At 39.2% G+C, this 22,448-nt stretch overlaps 1 protein-coding gene across 1 annotated transcript in view; it reads left to right on the top strand.

Annotated features, from left to right (window-relative positions):
* The window catches only part of LOC128637940 (zona pellucida-like domain-containing protein 1), a 148,304-nt gene that overhangs the window by 55,437 nt on the left and 70,419 nt on the right, over positions 1-22,448 (top strand). The window contains exons 5-7 of the mRNA XM_053689825.1: positions 23-95; positions 3,778-3,875; positions 9,444-9,530. Of these exons, the coding sequence (XP_053545800.1) occupies positions 23-95; positions 3,778-3,875; positions 9,444-9,530 (258 nt within the window). The remainder of the gene's footprint in view (positions 1-22; positions 96-3,777; positions 3,876-9,443; positions 9,531-22,448) is intronic.

Raw genomic sequence — 22,448 nt, 5'->3', positions numbered from 1 at the left:
CATAAATGATTTTTTATTGCAGGTCTTCAGCGAGTGTCGCCGTAAATACGAATAATGGCAGCTTCATCAGCACCTTGAGTATGCGGCTCTTCCTGGTAAGTGACTTCTTATACACATAACTAAGGATGTGGCCGTTTAATGAGGTCGCAAACGGTAAACATGGTGACCGCCAGTGGCATTTGGCGCTGCTAATACACTAAGATGTGCGCAAATCCAGATCTCAGTGTGTGGCACTTTCACAAGAAGATATCTGGCTCCAAAAATAGCTAAATGCCACTGGCGACCGCCATGTTTGCCCTTTGCGACCTCATGAAACTGCTGGTGTTGTATCAGAATTTGCTCCTTTGTCAGCTGCTACCTCTGACTGCGCATGCTCTGTATTACGTAATCGCACTTCGCATATGTTAAAGAGGAATGTGTGTGAAATTATTATATTCCTTGAAATCGAAGAGGCGCCTAAAAACAACTTCCTATTCCTTTACGATTTCATTCTTCAAGCTGGAAAACTAATCCTTTCACATTGGCTCCAAAAATCAAAACTCACTTCTTATACACATAACTAAGGATGTGGCCGTTTCATGAGGTCACAAACGGTAAACATGGTGACCGCCAGTGGCATTTGGCGCTGCTAATACACTAAGATGTGCGCAAATCCAGATCTCAGTGTGTGGCACTTTCACAAGAAGATATCTGGCTCCAAAAATAGCTAAATGCCACTGGCGACCGCCATGTTTGCCCTTTGCGACCTCATGAAACTGCTGGTGTTGTATCAGAATTTGCTCCTTTGTCAGCTGCTACCTCTGACTGCGCATGCTCTGTATTACGTAATCGCACTTCGCATATGTTAAAGAGGAATGTGTGTGAAATTATTATATTCCTTGAAATCGAAGAGGCGCCTAAAAACAACTTCCTATTCCTTTACGATTTCATTCTTCAAGCTGGAAAACTAATCCTTTCACATTGGCTCCAAAAATCAAAACTCACTTTATCACACCTAAAAGCCTCCTTAATAAAGCAAATGGTACTAGAACAAGCAGACACTGGGGGGGCATATCACAGAGAATCAGAATGTTTATGACAAAATGGGAACCTTTCCTACTCAGTTTACCAGCGACACAACAGACGCACATACTATTCCCGCCGCCAAATTCCGTAGCGCTGGGTACAACGATAGGGGTATACAATGACAACATTTTTTATAAAAATACAAAACATAAAACTAAACAAATCTGGTACAGGAGGAAGAGGGCCCTGCTCTGGAGAGCTCACAGTCTACAGGTTTAGGGTGCAGAGACATAAGGTTGGGGTAGCTTGTTACATCAGTTCTAGTTGCAGCAGTGAGTCAGGCAGTTCATGTTTTAGTTTGGTTAGGATGAGAGGTAGAGGAGTGAGGGTAAGCCTCTCTGAATAGGTGAGTTTTCAAGGAGCGTCTGAAGCTATACAAGGTTGGAGACAGTCTTATGGAGCGGGGTAGAGAGTTCCAGCGGACAGGAGCAGCATGTGCAAAGTCTTGGAGACAGGAATGGGATGTAGAGATAACAGGAGTGTAGAGACGTAGGTCAGAGGTTGATCAAAGATAACGGGATGGGGAATATTTCACGATGAGAGAGGAAATATAGTTGGGAGTTAGACTGTTGAGTGCTTTGAAAGTTAGGGTTAATACTTTAAACTGTATTCTGGAGTGTATGGGGAGCCAGTGTAGAGACTGGCAGAGTGGAGTCGCTGATGTAGATCAGTGACTTAGGTGGATGAGTCTAGCAGAAGCATTCATTATAGATTCATATTAGAATCATAATAAAATCAGAAGATTAGATCTAAGAATGTAATGGTATTAATGGATCGGATTTCCTGATCTAGGTTGGTCTAGTTTAAGGTAATAAAATTATCAAAAGTTTCAAGTCTAGCATAGTTAATAGAGAGTCTTGTTCGAAAACAACAGAATAAAAGGCAACTGGACATTATCTCAAGGAATGGTAAATATTCCTGAACAGAACAAAGCTTTATCTAAAGATTTAGGGGCCAATTTATCATAGTGCGAGCGGACATGATACGATATAGCGTATCATGTCCGCCGCACATCGATAAATGCAGACAGTATACGCTGTTGGCATTTATCATTGCACCAGCAGTTCTTGTGAACTGCTGGTGCAATGCCGCCCCCTGCAGATTCGCGGCCAGTCGGCCGCTAGCAGGGAGTGTCAATCAACCCGATTGTATTCGATCGGGTGGATTTCTGTCCGCGGCCTCAGAGCAGGTGGACAAGTTATGGAGCCGCAGTCTTTAGACCGCTGCTTCGTAAATTTTGTTTCCTGCGAGCCTGAGCGCAGAAAAGGGGCATCAAGCTCCATATGGCGCTTATTAAATCGGCCCCCTAGTATGAACTTTCCTTACTGTTTTCTCTTTGCTCTTTACTATTGCTTGCCCTGCGTGCTACAGCGCTGTGATCCCAATTCCTTTGCATGCAATGCTGGATGAATAAATAAATATGAGGAATGTGATTATGTAAACCAGCCGCAGGTGCACTCAGAGGTAGCAGATTCTGACAAGGAAGTTGTCCTGTCGGATTTTGCTGCGGCCACTAAATGTGCACATGCGCTTTTCAGTCACTTATAATGTGTGCAGGACCATGAAATCGCGTCCTGCACACATTATATAGATCATTTTTATATGGAAGTATTTTGATAAAAGAGTAACAAAGCTGTCTATGATATATTTAGAAAACAGCAAGGAATGCTGGTTACGTCTTGTTATTTAGGTTGCACAGCATTATATTATCCATCTTTTACCTTAATTCAAATGAATTAGTCTGTTTTACCTTTTACTTTCCTGATTCACTTTCTCGTGAACTTTAGATTATATAATGTGTGCAGGACACACTTTCATGGTCCTGCACACATTATAAGTGATTGAACAGCGCATGCGCACATTTAGTGGCCGCAGCAAAGTCCGACAGCACAACTTCCTTGTCAGAATCTGGTGAGTGCGCCTGCTGCTAATTGTATAACTATATTCCACACATCCCTTTTTAACATAGGTGTAGTGCGATTACGTAATACAGAGCATGCGCAGTGAACGGTAGCAGTTTCTGACAAAGGAGCAAAATCTGATAGAACACCGGATGCACAACCCCAAAACACTCTATATAGTAGTGAAAGCAAATGAATGAAATGCTATGCTACACCAATTCCCCTGTAGCCCCAGGAGTAGTTCTAGACTATAAAATTTGGTGGTGCAAAAGCTACAAATATGGAGGCCCATTTATCAGGCTCCGAATGGAGCTTGAGGGCCCGTGTTTCTGGCGAGTCTTTAGACTCACCAGAAACGCAAGTTATGGAGCAGCGGTCTAAAGACCGCTGCTCCATAACCCTGTCCGTCTGCCCTGATGAGGCGGACAGAGATTGCCACAATTCAACCTGATCGAGTATGATCGGGTTGATTGACACCCCCCTGCTGGCGGCCAATTGGCTGCGAGTCTGCAGGGGGCGGCGTTGCACCAGCAGCTCACAAGAGCTGCGTGTGCAATGCTGAATACGGAGAGCGTATTGCTCTCCGCATTCAGCGATGTCTGTCGGACCTGATCCACAATGTCGGATCAGGTCCGACAGACATTTGTTAAATAGGCCTCATGGTGAAATAATCTAAACCTATTACTAGCTATATTTTCTACCCCCCTCCTTGCTCTGCATAGAGCACTGTTCATGTAATATTGTCACAGCCTCAGCCTAGTACCCCACGGTGTGATCCCCTTGTTCATCTCTTCGTAATCTGATTTCACAGGATGAAAACTTCACAGTTCCTCTAGAAAATAATGGAAGCACCTTACCGCTGAAACAGAAGGTTTACGTTCAAGTTATCGCCACCAACCTAACGGCCAAGTAAGCCTGTTAACCTCTTGTCACTTATTTATGGATTTAGTATTTTCTGTCACTACAGGCTGGTTATGGATGTAGAAAATAGATTGTGTGAGATCATATTCCAGTTGTGTACGTAAAGGGATGTCATAAGGCAAATGTAAAGTGCTCTGATTCAGTAGAGCGTTTTATTTTTGTAATAATGTTACTTACTAAATACGTGTTTATCCCTGGAAAGCAGTTGAGGAACATGAAACACTAATACGTTTTATAAAATTAGTATTAAGGTTATTCCCCCACTTCCCTCTAGTGATGGATGCTGCCATTTTTAAATCTGTCTTTCATTACATATCATTGCAGTGAGTAACTCTCCTTCACATACCTGCAATGTAACCTAGGTACCAATATGTCAGCACCATGATTAGCAGGAGGTGCATGAGATGTATTTAGTGTATAATGTGCAGTAACTATGTATCACATACCTGCAGTGTAACCTAGGTACCAATATGTCAGCACTATGATTAGCAGGAGGTGCATGAAATATATTTAGTGTATAATGTGCAGTAACTATGTATCACATACCTGCAGTATAACCTAGGTACCAATATGTCAGCACCATGATTAGCAGGAGGTGCATGAGATGTATTTAGTGTATAATGTGCAGTAACCATCACATACCTCTAGTGTAACCTAGGTACCAATATGTCAGCACCATGATTAGCAGGAGGTGCATGAGATGTATTTAGTGTATAATGTGCAGTAACTCTCTATCACATACCTGCAGTATAACCTAGGTACCAATATGTCAGCACCATGATTAGCAGGAGGTGCATGAGATGTATTTAGTGTATAATGTGCAGTAACCATCACATACCTCTAGTGTAACCTAGGTACCAATATGTCAGCACCATGATTAGCAGGAGGTGCATGAGATGTATTTAGTGTATAATGTACAGTAACTCTCTATCACATACCTGCAGTGTAACCTAGGTACCAATATATCAGCACCATGATTAGCAGGAGGTGCATAAGATGTATTTAGTGTATAATGTGCAGTAACTCTCCCTCACATACCTGCAGTGTAACCTGGATACCAATATGTCAGCACCATGATTAGCAGGAGGTGATAGTAACTCTATCACAAACCTGCAGTGTAACCTGCAGTAGGTACCAATATGTCAGCACCATGATTAGCAGAGGTGCATGAGATGTATTTAGTTTATAATGTGCAGTAACTCTCTATCACATACCTGCAGTGTAACCTAGGTACCAATATGTCAGCACCATGATTAGCAGGAGGTGCATGAGATGTATTTAGTGTATAATGTGCAGTAACTCTCCTTCACATACCTGCAGTGTAACCTAGGTACTAATATGTCAGCACCATGATTAGCAGGAGGTGCATGAGATGTATTTAGTGTATAATGTGCAGTAACTATCACATACCTGCAGTGTAACCTAGGTACCAATATGTCAGCACCATGATTAGCAGGAGGTGCATGAGATGTATTTAGTGTATGATGTGCAGTAACTCTATCACATACCTGCAGTGTAACCTAGGTACCAATATGTCAGCACCATGATTAGCAGGAGGTGCATGAGATGTATTTAGTGTATAATGTGCAGTAACTATCACACACCTGCAGTGTAACCTAGGTACCAATATGTCAGCACCATCATTAGCAGGAGGTGCATGAGATGTATTTAGTGTATAACGTGCAGTAGCTCTATATCACATACCTGCAGTGTAACCTAGGTACTAATATATCAGCACCATGATTAGCAGGAGGTGCATTAGATGTATTTAGTGTATAATGTGCAGTAACTCTCTATCACATACCTGCAGTGTAACCTAGGTACCAATATGTCAGCACCATGATTACATAGGCTATACATTTGTTGTATTTTACAGGCTATACAGATTATATATTATACAGGCGATATATTATACAGGTTATATATTATACAGGATTTAAAGGTGCTAAATTATACAGGCTTTAAAGGTGATATATTATACAGGCTATAGAGGTGATATACTGTACAGGTTATACAGGTAATATATTATACAGGCTATAGAGGTGATATATTATTCAGGCTATACAGGTGATATATTGCACAGGCTATAGAGGTGATATATTATACAGGCTATAGAGGTGATATATTATACAGGCTATACAGGTGATATATTGCACAGGCTATAGAGGTGATATATTGCACAGGCTATAGAGGTGATATATTATACAGGCTATTCAGGTGATATATTGCACAGGCTATAGAGGTGATATATTGCACAGGCTATAGAGGTGATATATAATACAGGCTTTAAATGTGATATATTATACAGGCAATAGAGGAGATATATTATACAGGTTATACGGGTGAAATATTATACAGGCTTTAAAGGTGATATATTATACAGGCTATAGAGATAATATATTGTACAGGCTATACAGGTGATATATTATACAGGTTTTATAGGTAATATATTATACAGGCAATATATTACACAGGCTATACATGTGCTATATTGTACAGGGTATAGAGGTGAAATATTGTTAAGGCTATACAAGTGATATATTATAAAGGCTTTACAGCTGATATATTATAAAGGCTATACACGTGATTTATTGTACAGGCTATAAAGCTGATATATTGCACAGGCTGTACAGGTGCTAAATTATACAGGCTTTAAAGGTGATATATTATACAGGTTATATAGGTGATATATAATACAGGCTTTAAAGGTGATATATTATACAGGCAATATATTACACAGGCTATACATGTGTTATATTGTACAGGGTATAGAGGTGATATATTATACAGGCTATAGAGGTGATATATTATACAGGTTATACAGCTGATATATTGTTAAGGCTATACAGGTGATATATTATAAAGGCTATACAGCTGATATATTATAAAGGCTATACACATGATTTATTGTACAGGCTATAAAGTTGATATATTGCACAGGCTGTACAGGTGCTAAATTATACAAGCTTTAAAGGTGATATATTATGCAGGTTATATAGGTGATATATAATACAGGCTTTAAAGGTGATATATTATACAGGCTATAGAGGTGATATATTATACAGGCTATACAGGTGATATATTATACAGGCTATACAGGTGATATATTATACAGGCTATACAGGTGATATAATGCACAGGCTATACAGGTGATATATTGCACAGGCTGTACAGGTGCTAAATTATACAGGCTTTAAAGGTGATATATTATACAGGTTATACAGGTGATATATTATACAGGCTATAGAGGTGATATATTATACAGGCTATACAGGTGATATATTATACAGGCTATACAGGTGATATATTATACAGGCTATACAGGTGATATATTGTTTGGGCTATATAAGTGATATATTGCACAGGCTATACAGGTGATATATTGCACAGGCTGTACAGGTGATATATCATACAGGCTATAGAGGTGATATATTGTACAGGTTATACAGGTGATATATTACATAGGCTATGCAGGTGCTATATTGTACAGGCTTTACAGATATATTATACAGGCTATACAGGTGATATATTACACAGGCTGTACAGGTGCTAAATTATACAGGCTTTAAATGTGATCTATTATACAGGTTATACAGGTGATATATTACACAGGCTGTACAGGTGATATATTATACAGGTTATATATTATACAGGCTATAGAGGGGATATATTATACAGGCTATAAGGTGATACATTGTACAGGCTATACAGGTGATATATTATACAGGCTATACAGGTGATATATTATACAGGCTATAGAGGTGATATATTATACAGGCTATAGCAGTGATATATTATACAGATGATATACAGGCTATAGTGGTGATATATTATACAGGTAATCTATTATATAGGCTATACAGGTGATACATTGTACAGGATATGCAGGTGACATATTGTACAGGCTATACAGGTAATATATTATACAGGTTATACATGTGATATATTTTATAGGCTGTACATGTGACATATTATACAAGTTATACAGGTTATATATAATACAGGCTATGCAGGTGATAAATTGTACAGGCTATACTGGGGATATATAGACTATACAGGTGATATATTATACAGGCTATAGAGGTGATATATTGCACAGGCTATAGAGGTGACATATTATTCAGGCTATACAGGTGATATATTGCACAGTCTATAGAGGTGATATATTGCACAGGCTATAGAGGTGATATATTGCACAGGCTATAGAGGTGATATATTATACAGGCTATACAGGTGATATATTATACAGGCTATAGAGGTGATATATTATACAGGCGATATATATTATATAGGCTATACAGGTGCTATATTATACAAGCTTTCAATATATATTATACAGACTATACAGGTGATATAGTGCACAGGATGTACAGGTGCTAAATTATACAGGCTTTAAAGGTGATATATTATACAGGTGATATATAATACAGGTTATAGAGGTGATATATTATACAGGTAATATAGGTGATATATAATACAGGCTATAGAGGTGATATATTATACAGGTTATATAGGTGCTATATAATACAGGCTTTAAAGGTGATATATTATACAGGCTATAGAGGTGATATATTGTACAGGTTATACAGGTGATATATTATATAGGCTATAGAGGTGATCTATTATACAGGTTATAGAGGTGATTTATTATACAGTTTATACAGGTGCTATATTATGTAGGCTTTAAATATAATATATATATATATATATATATATATATATATATATATATTATACATATAATATATAATATACAGGTTATTTGGCCTCATTTCCAAAATACCTGAATTTTGGTGTGAAAGCAATATTGGGTTTCTGGTCTAAGCTATTCTGGTTCATTAAACAGATCAGTTTGAACTGATAAAACTGCTCAGTGTTCCTAATGAAGTATTTTACCCACTGGAGTATATTAAATGGTTTACAAATAGATATTTTATCTTTATTTTGTCACTTGAAATAGGTGATTTTGCCTGTGGTATCCCCAGCAGTACTGAATATTTCATACTTAAGTATAGGCTAAAGACAAGACAGTCAGCGGATAAAATTACACTTCTAGTGGGAAGTGGGACAGATAATGCATATTTTCATTTTCAATAGTTCTTTCTAAGTATTGTATACAGACAGAGATAGGAAAGGGAAGCGTGTGAGTGATAAGGATATCTGATCTCTCTGCAAGCTTAGCCTATTTTGATGAGTTGGGTTTTATAGCACACATCCAGCTATTTCATTTATAAAAATAAACACAAACAATCAGTTTTCTCATACATGTTATACTCTAAAGCTGGTATAACAATTCACTGTGAATACTTTAAAGGGAAAACTATTTTACAGTACACTTCCCCTTTAAGACATATTAAATGGATCCTCAGATGAAAAGAGTGACGCTTTATCACAGCAGGTTGTGTTTGTATTACTGATCTCTGCTAACTATGGGGACGATAATCATTTAGAACATTTTATCTAATGATTTTTCTACAAAATGTCATGTCCCTTCAAATGTAACAAACGTATTGTAAAATTCTAGTTACTTAACTAACAATTTCTTTTTGTTTCTAGCTTTCACGTGCACCTGGACCAATGCTTTGCTACACCAGCTCCTGTAATAACCACTATACCTAGTGAGAAATACAGCCTTTTAACCGGGTATGATGATTTACTAGTTGTATTTAAGTCCTTATAACTTGTGGTTATACAGTTGGTTTCACACTAGATCCTTATAACTTGTGGTCACACAGTTTCACACTAGATCCTTATAACTTGTGGTCACACAGTTAGTTTCACACTAGATCCTTATAACTTGTGGTTATACAGTTGGTTTCACACTAGATCCTTATAACTTGTGGTCACACAGTTTCACACTATATCCTTAAAACTTGTAGTCACACAGTTAGTTTCACACTAGATCCTTATAACTTGTAGTCACACAATTGGTTTCACACTAGATCCTTATAACTTGTAGTCACACAGTTGGTTTCACACTAGATCCTTATAACTTGTGGTCACACAGTTAGTTTCACACTAGATCCTTATAACTTGTAGTCACACAGTTGGTTTCACACTAGATCCTTATAACTTGTGGTTATACAGTTGGTTTCACACTAGATCCTTATAACTTGTGGTCACACAGTTTCACACTAGATCCTTATAACTTGTGGTCACACAGTTAGTTTCACACTAGATCCTTATAACTTGTAGTCACACAGTTGGTTTCACACTAGATCCTTATAACTTGTAGTCACACAGTTGGTTTCACACTAGATCCTTATAACTTGTGGTCACACAGTTAGTTTCACACTAGATCCTTATAACTTGTAGTCACACAGTTGGTTTCACACTAGATCCTTATAACTTGTAGTCACACAGTTGGTTTCACACTAGATCTTTATAACTTGTAGTCACACAGTTAGTTTCACACTAGATCCTTATAACTTGTGGTCACACAGTTAGTTTCACACTAGATCCTTATAACTTGTAGTCACACAATTAGTTTCACACTAGATCCTTATAACTTGTAGTCACACAGTTAGTTTCACACTAGATCGTTATAACTTGTAGTCACACAGTTAGTTTCACACTAGATCTTTATAACTTGTGGTCACACAGTTGGTTTCACACTAGATCCTTATAACTTGTGGTCACACAGTTTCACACTATATCCTTATAACTTGTAGTCACACAGTTAGTTTCACACTAGATCCTTATAACTTGTAGTCACACAATTGGTTTCACACTAGATCCTTATAACTTGTAGTCACACAGTTAGTTTCACACTAGATCTTTATAACTTGTGGTCACACAGTTGGTTTCACACTAGATCCTTATAACTTGTAGTCACACAGTTGGTTTCACACTAGATCCTTATAACTTGTGGTCACACAGTTAGTTTCACACTAGATCCTTATAACTTGTAGTCACACAGTTGGTTTCACACTAGATCCTTATAACTTGTAGTCACACAGTTGGTTTCACACTAGATCCTTATAACTTGTAGTCACACAGTTGGTTTCACACTAGATCCTTATAACTTGTAGTCACACAGTTGGTTTCACACTAGATCCTTATAACTTGTAGTCACACAGTTAGTTTCACACTAGATCCTTATAACTTGTAGTCACACAGTTGGTTTCACACTAGATCTTTATAACTTGTGGTCACACAGTTAGTTTTACACTAGATCCTTATAACTTGTAGTCACACAGTTGGTTTCACACTAGATCCTTATAACTTGTGGTCACACAATTGGTTTCACACTAGATCCTTATAACTTGTGGTTATACAGTTGGTTTCACACTAGATCCTTATAACTTGTAGTCACACAGTTGGTTTCACACTAGATCCTTATAACTTGTGGTCACACAATTGGTTTCACACTAGATCCTTATAACTTGTGGTTATACAGTTGGTTTCACACTAGATCCTTATAACTTGTAGTCACACAATTGGTTTCACACTAGATCTTTATAACTTGTGGTCACACAATTGGTTTCACACTAGATTATTATTATTATACTTTATTTATGAAGCGCCATAATATTCCGCAGCGCTGTCCATGGATACAGTTGATCTAAATAAAACAATGATATAAGACTTGTAAGAGACAGGACACAATTTACAAACACATACAGGCGGAATTGAGGGCCCTATTCATGTGGGAACTTACAATCTAAAAGGGTAGGAGGTTGAGAAACAGGAGGTGAGGACTGCAAGATTGAGAAAGATGTTAGATGAGAGAAATGTTGTTAGGTAAGAGAAATATTATTGAGTTGGGTGGTAGGCTTCTCTGAACAAAAAAGTATTCAGGGAGCATTTAAAGGAAGACATATTAGGGCAAAGCCTGACAGCACGAGGGAGAGTGTTCCAGAGGGTAGGTGGTGCATGACAGAAGTCCTGCAGTCTAGCATGAGAGGAGGTGATAGTCGCAGAAGCAAGGAGCAGGTCATTGTTGGGTCTTAGTGGGCGGGCTGGAGTATACTTGTTGATTAGAGAGGATAGGTAGAGGGGAGCGGTGTTGGTGAGCGATTTGTATGCAAGGGTGAGAATTTTGAATTTATTTCTGCTGTGTATGGAGAGCCAATGAAGGGACTCACAGAGAGGTGCAGCAGATAAAGAGCTACGGGAAATGTGGATCAGCCTGGCAGAGGCATTTAGGATGGATTGAAGGGGGGAGAGGCGGGAAAGAGGAAGGCCTGTAAGTAGGTTATTGCAGTAGTCAAGTCAGGAAATAACAAGGGAGTGGATTATTTGCTTTGTGGTGTTAGCGCACAGAAAAGGTTGAATCTTGGAAATGTTGCATAGATGGTTGTGGCAGGATGTAGAAAGCGATTGGATATGGGGGGGCGAAGGATAGATTTGAGTAAAATGTAACTCCGAGGCAGCAGACTTGGGGTGATGGGGAAATGACGATGCCATCAACAGGGATAGAGAAGTCACAAGTCAGTGTAGAGTTTGAGGGGGTATAAGAAGGAGCTCAGTCTTGGACAGATAAGCAGTCACTGACATGAGAAAGGACAGAGGGAGAGAGAGCAGGGGTGGAGAGGTACATCTGGGTGTCATCAGCATAGAGGGGATATTTGAAGCCATAACTGTTGATAAGTTTACACAGTGAAGAAGTATAAATGGAGAAGAGTAGAGGACCCAGAACAGATCCTTGAGGTACTCCAACAGACAGAGGCATTGGAGAGGAGGAGTCGCCGGCAAATGACACAGAAAAAGACCTGTGCGAAAGATAAAAGTGAATCCTGGAAAGAGCAGTGTCACAGAGGCCAAAAGAGCTAAGGGTCTGTAGGAGGAGGGGGTGGTCAACTGTGTCAAAGGCAGCTGAGAGGTCAAGTAAGATGAGTATAGAGTAATGGCCAATATTTTTAGCAGAGAGAAGATCATTAGTAACCTTGGTAAGGGCAGTTTCAGTTGAGTGTTTGGGGCGTAATCCGGATTGCAGGGGGTCAAGCAAGGAGTTGGAGGACAGGAAGTGGGTTAGGCGAAAACTAGTAAACTAGTTTTTCAAGGACTTTTGATGTTAGTGGAAGCAGTGATATGGGGCGCTAGTTTTCAGGAGAATTAGGGTCAAGGGAGCGTTTTTTGAGTATGGGAGTGACTTTTGCGTGTTTGAAAGAAGATGGGAATGAGCCGGTAGAGAGAGATAGGTTGAAGATGTGGGTAAGAGCAGGAGTAAGGGTGGAAGATAGGGAGGGTATTAGATGGGAAGGGATAGGGTAGAGCGGGCAGGTAGTGAGACGTGAGGAAGATAGTAAGGAAGAAACTTCATTCTCAGTGGCTGGATGGAAGATGCAGAGGGAGTAACTGGGCCTGTTGATGGAATATTGCAGATTGGTGTTGGGATGTTGCTTCGGATAGTACGTGTTTTGTTTAAAAAGTAGTCTGCCAGGTCTTGAGCACTAAAGACAGATGGAGGGGGTGGAGCAGAAGGGTAGAGGAGAGAGTTAAAGGTGGAGAAGAGTCGTTTAGGGTTTAAGGAAAGAGTAGATACAAGAGAAGAGAAGTAGGTTTGCTTGGCTAAGTGAAGGGCAGAAGTGTATGAACGAAGAATAAACTTATAGTGTATGAAGTCAGGTTCAGAGTGAGTTTTCCTCCAGACAAGCTTAGCAGTACGGGAGCATTTTTGCAAATAGCGTGTTTGCTGAGAGTGCCAGGGCTGCAACTGATGGCGTGATGTTTTGCGCAGCTGGGGAGGGGCAAGTGTGTCTAGTGCAGAGGAGAGAGTTTTGTTATAGTGGGCTGTTGTGAGATCAGGGCAGGTTATAGTGGAAGTGTAAGGGAGGAGATCTTGAATAATTTTTGAAAATTGGAGCGGATCCACAACATGTAGATTTCTACAGGTGCGGGGGCGGGATGGAGGAGTGGGTTTAGCTGTTGCATTAATATTATAGGTGACCAGGTGATGGTCTGAAATGGGAAAAGGGCGACAGGTGAGGTCAGGTATAGAACAGAGGTAGGAAAATACCAGGTGGATAAAGTGTCCATCACATAGGGTAGGGAATAGGGTGTATTGTGAGAGACCAAAGGAGGATGTGAGTGAAAGAAGTTTAGAGGCAGCAGGGGCAGACGAGTTGTCAATGGGAATGTTGAAGTCCCCAAGAATTAGGGTTAGTATATTTGTAGAGAGAAAGAGAGGAAGCCAGGCGGCAAAGTTGTCAAGGAATTGGGAGGTAGGTCAAGGAGGGTGATAGATGACTGCCACTTTGAGGGAGAGGGGGGAGAACAGGTGAATACAGTGGACTTCAAAGGAGGAGAAGGAGAGAGATGGGATTGGAGGTAGGTACTGATAAGTGCAGGAGGGGAAGAGCATGATCCCAACACCGCCGCCACGTTTCTCACCTGGCCTAGGGGTATGGCTAAAGTGAAGACCACCATGTGTGAGAGCAGCAATGGAAACTGTGTCGGTAGGAGATAGCCAGGTTTCGGTAATTGCTAGATCCTTATAACTTGCGGTTACACCATTGGTTTTACACTAGATCCTTATGAAACTTGTGGCCACACAGTTGGTTTCACACTAGATCCTTATAACTTGCAGTTATACCATTGGTTTCACACTAGATCCTTATGAAACTTGTGGTCACACAGTTGGTTTCACACTAGATCTTTATAACTTTTAGTCACACAGTTGGTTTCACACTAGATCTTTATAACTTGTAGTCACACAGTTGGTTTCACACTAGATCATTATAATTTGTTGTCACACAGTTGGTTTCAAACTAGATTCTTATAACTTGTGCTTACACAGTTGGTTTCTTACTAGATCCTTTTAAATTCTAGTTACACAGTTGGTTTCACACTAGATCCTTATAACATGGCTAGTTGGTTTCACACTAGATCCTTATAACTTGTGGTTACACAGTTGGTTTCTTACTAGATCCTTATAACTTCTAGTTACACAGTTGGTTTCACACTAGATCCTTATAACATGGTTAGTTGGTTTCACACTAGATTGTTATAACTTGTAGTCACACAGTTGGTTTCACACTAGATCTTTATAACTTGTGGTCATACAGTTGGTTTCACACTAGATCTTTATAACTTGTTGTCACACAGTTGGTTTAACACTAGATCCGTATAACTTGTATTCACACAGTTACTTTCACACTAGATCTTTATAACTTGTGGTCACACAGTTGCTTTCACACTAGATCCGTATAACTTATGGTTACACAGGTGATTTCTTACTAGATCCTTATAACTTTTTGTTACACAGTTAGTTTCACACTAGATCTTTATAATTTGTGGTCACCAAGTTGGTTTCAAACTAGATACTTATAACTTTTAGTTACACAGTTGGTTTCTTACTAGATCCTTATAACTTCTAGTTACACAGGTGGTTTCACACTAGATCCTTATAACATGGCTAGTAAGTTTTACACTAGATCCTTATAACTTGTGGTTACACAGTTGGTTTCTTACTAGATCCTTATAACTTCTAGTTACGCAGTTGGTTTCACAATAGATCCTTATAACATGGCTAGTTGGTTTCACATATATCCTTTCAGCCTGAGCTTCATTTTCATGGAAAATGTTATACAACAGTTTTGAGAAGCCAATATAAACTACTTTGTATCCATCTAATCAGTTAATTAGGTTCATAGAACATTACGTTTTCCTGATATAAGCTCTGACTGCCATTTGTGCTGAAGGTATAATGCCCATGTCTAAATTCCAACACCCTGTGCCCTTTTTTACTCCCTGGGAATCAGAGCTGTTTTTTTTTGGAAATTGTTTCTAAGCACTTTGTTTGCAAGGCTCATCTTGTCTGTTGCTAGTGATCTTGCTCAAGGTATCGATCTTGTGACCTGGCATCTGAGGCTGCTGCCAAATATTGACCTCAGTAAATTACCAAAGTCTTGACTCTTACATTCTTTTCATTCTCGTCTTTGTGGCAAATCATAACCAGTTATGTCTGGTTTATGGTTTGCCATATAACCCTGTCATTGGAAACACAGATCATTCTCGCATGAAAGTGAACCTATTTGTTTACAGGGTCTACTCCATGCACCCAAACCTACAGTATATAGTGTGTACTTTTTACTAATGCCCACTGGCTAATAAGTACATATAGCACCTCTAAGCCAATGATCATTGGTGGGAAGTGCCTATCAGCCAATGAGAATTAGGAGGAAGTACCTATGAGTCAAGGAGAATTAGGAGGAAGTACCTATCAGTTAGTGAACAATAGTAGGAAGTGCCAATCAGCCAATGAGAATTAGTAGGAAGTACCTATCAGTCAGTGAGCATTAGTAGGAAGTGCTTATTAGACAATTAGAATTAGTAGGAAGTACCTATCAGCCAATGAGAATTAGGAGGAAGCACCTATCAGCCAGTGAGCATAAGTAGGAAAAACTATCAGCTAGTGAGTATTAGTAGGAGGTACCTATCAGCCAGTGAGTATTAGTAGGAAGTAGCTACCAGCCAGTGAGCATTAGTAGGAAGTACCTACCAGCCAGTGAGTATTAGTAGGAAGTACCTATCAGCCAGTGAGCATTAGAGGGAAGTACCCACCAGCCAGTGAGTATTAGTAGGAAGTACCTACCAGCCAATGAGAATTAGTAGGAAGTACCTATCAGCCAGTGAGCATTAGTAGGAAGTACCTATCAGCCAGTGAGTATTAGTAGGAAGTACCTATTAGCCAATGAGAATTAGTAGGAAGTACCTATCAGCCAGTGAGCATTAGTAGGAAGTACCTATCAGCCAGTGAGTATTAGTAGGAAGTACCTATCAGCAAATGAGCATTATTAGGAAGTACCTTTAAGCCAGTGAGCATTAGTAGGAAGTACCAGCTGACGATTGCTAGTAGGAAGTACCTATCAGCCGATAAATATTAGTAGGAAGTACCTATCAGCCGATGAGTGTTAGTAGGAAGTACCTACCAGCTAATGAGTGTTAGGAGGAAGTACCTATAGGCCGATGAATATTAGTAGAAAAGTACTCATAAGCCGATGAATGTTAGTAGGAAGTACCCATCACCCAATGAGTGTTAGTAGGAAGTACCTATAAACCGATAAATGTTTGGAGGAAGTACCTATCAGCTGATGAGTGTTAGTAGAAAGTACCTATCAGCCGATGGGTTTTAGTAGGAAGTACCTATAAGCCAATGAATATTAGTAGGAAGTACCTAACAGCCGATGAGTGTTAGTAGGAAGTACCTACCAGCTAATGAGTGTTAGGAGGAAGTACCTATCGGCCGATGAATATTAGTAGAAAAGTACTCATAAGCCGATGAATGTTAGTAGGAAGTACCCATCACCCAATGAGTGTTAGTAGGAAGTACCTATAAACCGATAAATGTTTGGAGGAAGTACCTATCAGCTGATGAGTGTTAGTAGGAAGTACCTATCAGCCGATGGGTTTTAGTAGGAAGTACCTATAAGCCAATGAATGTTAGTAGGAAGTACCTATCAGCCGATGAGTGTTAGTAGGAAGTACCTACCAGCTAATGAGTGTTAGGAGGAAGTACCTATCGGCCGATGAATATTAGTAGAAAAGTACTCATAAGCCGATGAATGTTAGTAGGAAGTACCCATCACCCAATGAGTGTTAGTAGGAAGTACCTATAAACCGATAAATGTTTGGAGGAAGTACCTATCAGCTGATGAGTGTTAGTAGGAAGTACCTATCAGCCGATGGGTTTTAGTAGGAAGTACCTATAAGCCAATGAATGTTAGTAGGAAGTACCTATCAGCCAATGAGCATTAGGAGGAAGTACCTATCAGTCAGTGAGTCTTAGTAGGAAATGCCTATCAGCCAGTGAGCATTAGTAGGAAGTGCCGATCAGCCAATAAGAATTAGTAGGAAGTACCTGTCAGCCAGTGAGCATTAGTAGAAAGTGCCGATCAGCCAATGAGAATTAGTAGGACGTACCTATCATTACGTGAGCATTAGTATTAAGTGGCTATCAGCCAATGAGAATTAGTAGGAAGTACATATCAACCAGTGAGCATTAGTAGGAAGTGCCTATCAGCCAGTGAGCATTAATAGGAAGTACCTAGCAGCCAATGAACATTAGTAGGAAATGCAGATCAGCCAATGAACATTATCAGGAAATACCTATCAGTCAGTGAGTATTAGCAGGAAGTACCTATCAGCCAGTGAACATTAGTAGGATGTACCTATCAGCCAGTGAGTATTAGCGGGAAGTACCTATCAGCCAGTGAATATTAGTAGAATATACCTATCAGCCAGTGAGCATTAGTAGGAAGTACCAGCTGATGATTGCTAATGGGAAGTACCTATAAACTGATGAATTTTAGGAGGAATTACCTATCAGTGGTTGGGTTTTAGTAGGAAGTACCTATAAGCCAATTAATGTTAGTAGGAAGTACCTATCAGCCAATGAGTATTAGTAGGAAGTACCTATTAACTGATCAATGTTAGGAGGAAGTACCTATCAGCCGAGGGGTTTTAGTAGGAAGTACCTATCAGCCAATGAATATTAGGAGGAAGTAGCTATCAGCCAATGAGTATTAGTAGTAAGTACCTATCAGCTAATGAATGTTAGGAGGAATTATCTATCAGCTAATGAGTGTTAGTAGGAAGTACCTATCAGCCAGTGGGTTTTAGTAGGAAGTACCTATCAGCTGATGAGTGTTAGTAGGAAGTACCTTTCAGCCAATGAGTATTAGTACGAAGTACCTATCAGCTGAGTGTTAGTAGAAATAAAAAAAAAAGAAGTTAACACTGGTGTATTGCATAAGGGTTATACAAATATCCACCTCTGTCGTGCAATATCCCTTTAAAAAGTATGCATATTAAAAATAGAAGAAAAATAGAAAGTGATTTAAGCACTAACCAAATACTACAAATTAACTTAATCAGATCTATAAAAACTACCCTACAGCAGGTCCACACGAATAACCCAAATAAAGTTGTGAATTGTTTGGGAAATCCAGACACTATGTCACTCCCCTTGCCAACAACTGGAACCTTGGCATCAGGTGGGGGCAAAGAATCAGGCCATGAGGTAATAGAAAAACACAAACGCATTTCGGTCTGTACACCTGATTTTATCAATGTGATAAAAAATAAATACATAAATAAAAAATACATACATTAAATAAAGGATTGCTTTTGTTTTTTTAGACTCTATTTCCATTTTCTATGTGAACGCAACTGGCTTCTTAATTCTTCCTGTAAAACAGAGTGTTTAGGTGTCATTTTTCTGGCCTCTGAAAATAATATAGTTCCGTTTTCTTGTCATGCTGAAGAACTCGTGTTTATCCTCTGTTGTCCTTTATTATGGTTCTTTGTAAATGGGACCTGATTCTGCAAAAGATTTTTGTATTTGAATGAATTGTGTTTAGACTTATGGTACTATCCCGTGTTGTGACTCTCACATTGTCTCATTGTGTTCTCCGTTTATAAACCTAACCTGAACTAATTGTGTTTAGACTTATGGTACTATCCCGTGTTGTGACTCTCACATTGTCTCATTGTGTTCTCCGTTTATAAACCTAACCTGAACTAATTATGTTTAGACTTATGGTACTATCCCGTGTTGTGACTCTCACATTGTCTCATTGTGTTCTCCGTTTATAAACCTAACCTGAACTAATTGTGTTTAGACTTACGGTACTATCCCGTGTTGTGACTCTCACATTGTCTCATTGTGTTCTCCGTTTACAAACCTAACCTGAACTAATTGTGTTTAGACTTACGGTACTATCCCGTGTTGTGACTCTCACATTGTCTCATTGTGTTCTCCGTTTACAAACCTAACCTGAACTAATTGTGTTTAGACTTACGGTACTATCCCGTGTTGTGACTCTCACATTGTCTCATTGTGTTCTCCGTTTATTAACCTAACCTGAACTAATTGTGTTTAGACTTACGGTACTATCCCGTGTTGTGACTCTCACATTGTCTCATTGTGTTCTCCGTTTATAAACCTACCCTGAACTAATTGTGTTTAGACTTACGGTACTATCCTGTGTTGTGACTCTCACATTGTCTCATTGTGTTCTCCGTTTATTAACCTAACCTGAACTAATTGTGTTTAGACTTACGGTACTATCCCGTGTTGTGACTCTCACATTGTCTCATTGTGTTCTCCGTTTACAAACCTAACCTGAACTAATTGTGTTTAGACTTACGGTACTATCCCGTGTTGTGACTCTCACATTGTCTCATTGTGTTCTCCGTTTACAAACCTAACCTGAACTAATTGTGTTTAGACTTACGGTACTATCCCGTGTTGTGACTCTCACATTGTCTCATTGTGTTCTCCGTTTATAAACCTAACCTGAACTAATTGTGTTTAGACTTACGGTACTATCCCGTGTTGTGACTCTCACATTGTCTCATTGTGTTCTCCGTTTATAAACCTAACCTGAACTAATTGTGTTTAGACTTACGGTACTATCCCGTGTTGTGACTCTCACATTGTCTCATTGTGTTCTCCGTTTATAAACCTAACCTGAACTAATTGTGTTTAGACTTACGGTACTATCCTGTGTTGTGACTCTCACATTGTCTCATTGTGTTCTCCGTTTATTAACCTAACCTGAACTAATTGTGTTTAGACTTACGGTACTATCCCGTGTTGTGACTCTCACATTGTCTCATTGTGTTCTCCGTTTACAAACCTAACCTGAACTAATTGTGTTTAGACATACGGTACTATCCCGTGTTGTGACTCTCACATTGTCTCATTGTGTTCTCCGTTTATAAACCTAACCTGAACTAATTGTGTTTAGACTTACGGTACTATCCCGTGTTGTGACTCTCACATTGTCTCATTGTGTTCTCCGTTTATAAACCTAACCTGAACTAATTGTGTTTAGACTTACGGTACTATCCTGTGTTGTGACTCTCACATTGTCTCATTGTGTTCTCCGTTTACAAACCTAACCTGAACTAATTGTGTTTAGACTTACGGTACTATCCTGTGTTGTGACTCTCACATTGTCTCATTGTGTTCTCCGTTTACAAACCTAACCTGAACTAATTGTGTTTAGACTTATGGTACTATCCTGTGTTGTGACTCTCACATTGTCTCATTGTGTTCTCCGTTTATAAACCTAACCTGAACTAATTGTGTTTAGACTTATGGTACTATCCTGTGTTGTGACTCTCACATTGTCTCATTGTGTTCTCCGTTTACAAACCTAACCTGAACTAATTGTGTTTAGACTTACGGTACTATCCCGTGTTGTGACTCTCACATTGTCTCATTGTGTTCTCCGTTTATAAACCTAACCTGAACTAATTGTGTTTAGACTTACGGTACTATCCCGTGTTGTGACTCTCACATTGTCTCATTGTGTTCTCCGTTTATAAACCTAACCTGAACTAATTGTGTTTAGACTTACGGTACTATCCTGTGTTGTGACTCTCACATTGTCTCATTGTGTTCTCCGTTTACAAACCTAACCTGAACTAATTGTGTTTAGACTTACGGTACTATCCCGTGTTGTGACTCTCACATTGTCTCATTGTGTTCTCCGTTTATAAACCTAACCTGAACTAATTGTGTTTAGACTTACGGTACTATCCTGTGTTGTGACTCTCACATTGTCTCATTGTGTTCTCCGTTTATTAACCTAACCTGAACTAATTGTGTTTAGACTTACGGTACTATCCCGTGTTGTGACTCTCACATTGTCTCATTGTGGTCTCCGTTTATAAACCTAACCTGAACTAATTGTGTTTAGACTTACGGTACTATCCCGTGTTGTGACTCTCACATTGTCTCATTGTGTTCTCCGTTTATAAACCTAACCTGAACTAATTGTGTTTAGACTTACGGTACTATCCCGTGTTGTGACTCTCACATTGTCTCATTGTGTTCTCCGTTTACAAACCTAACCTGAACTAATTGTGTTTAGACTTACGGTACTATCCTGTGTTGTGACTCTCACATTGTCTCATTGTGTTCTCCGTTTATAAACCTAACCTGAACTAATTGTGTTTAGACTTACGGTACTATCCCGTGTTGTGACTCTCACATTGTCTCATTGTGTTCTCCGTTTATAAACCTAACCTGAACTAATTGTGTTTAGACTTACGGTACTATCCTGTGTTGTGACTCTCACATTGTCTCATTGTGTTCTCCGTTTACAAACCTAACCTGAACTAATTGTGTTTAGACTTATGGTACTATCCTGTGTTGTGACTCTCACATTGTCTCATTGTGTTCTCCGTTTATAAACCTAACCTGAACTAATTGTGTTTAGACTTATGGTACTATCCCGTGTTGTGACTCTCACATTGTCTCATTGTGTTCTCCGTTTACAAACCTAACCTGAACTAATTGTGTTTAGACTTACGGTACTATCCCGTGTTGTGACTCTCACATTGTCTCATTGTGTTCTCCGTTTATAAACCTAACCTGAACTAATTGTGTTTAGACTTACGGTACTATCCCGTGTTGTGACTCTCACATTGTCTCATTGTGTTCTCCGTTTATAAACCTAACCTGAACTAATTGTGTTTAGACTTACGGTACTATCCTGTGTTGTGACTCTCACATTGTCTCATTGTGTTCTCCGTTTATAAACCTAACCTGAACTAATTGTGTTTAGACTTACGGTACTATCCCGTGTTGTGACTCTCACATTG

Source organism: Bombina bombina, chromosome 8 (assembly GCF_027579735.1).
Source record: "Bombina bombina isolate aBomBom1 chromosome 8, aBomBom1.pri, whole genome shotgun sequence".
NCBI lineage: Eukaryota > Metazoa > Chordata > Amphibia > Anura > Bombinatoridae > Bombina > Bombina bombina.
Note: the sequence above shows the minus strand (reverse complement) of the source record. Positions and strands in the feature narration are given on the sequence as shown.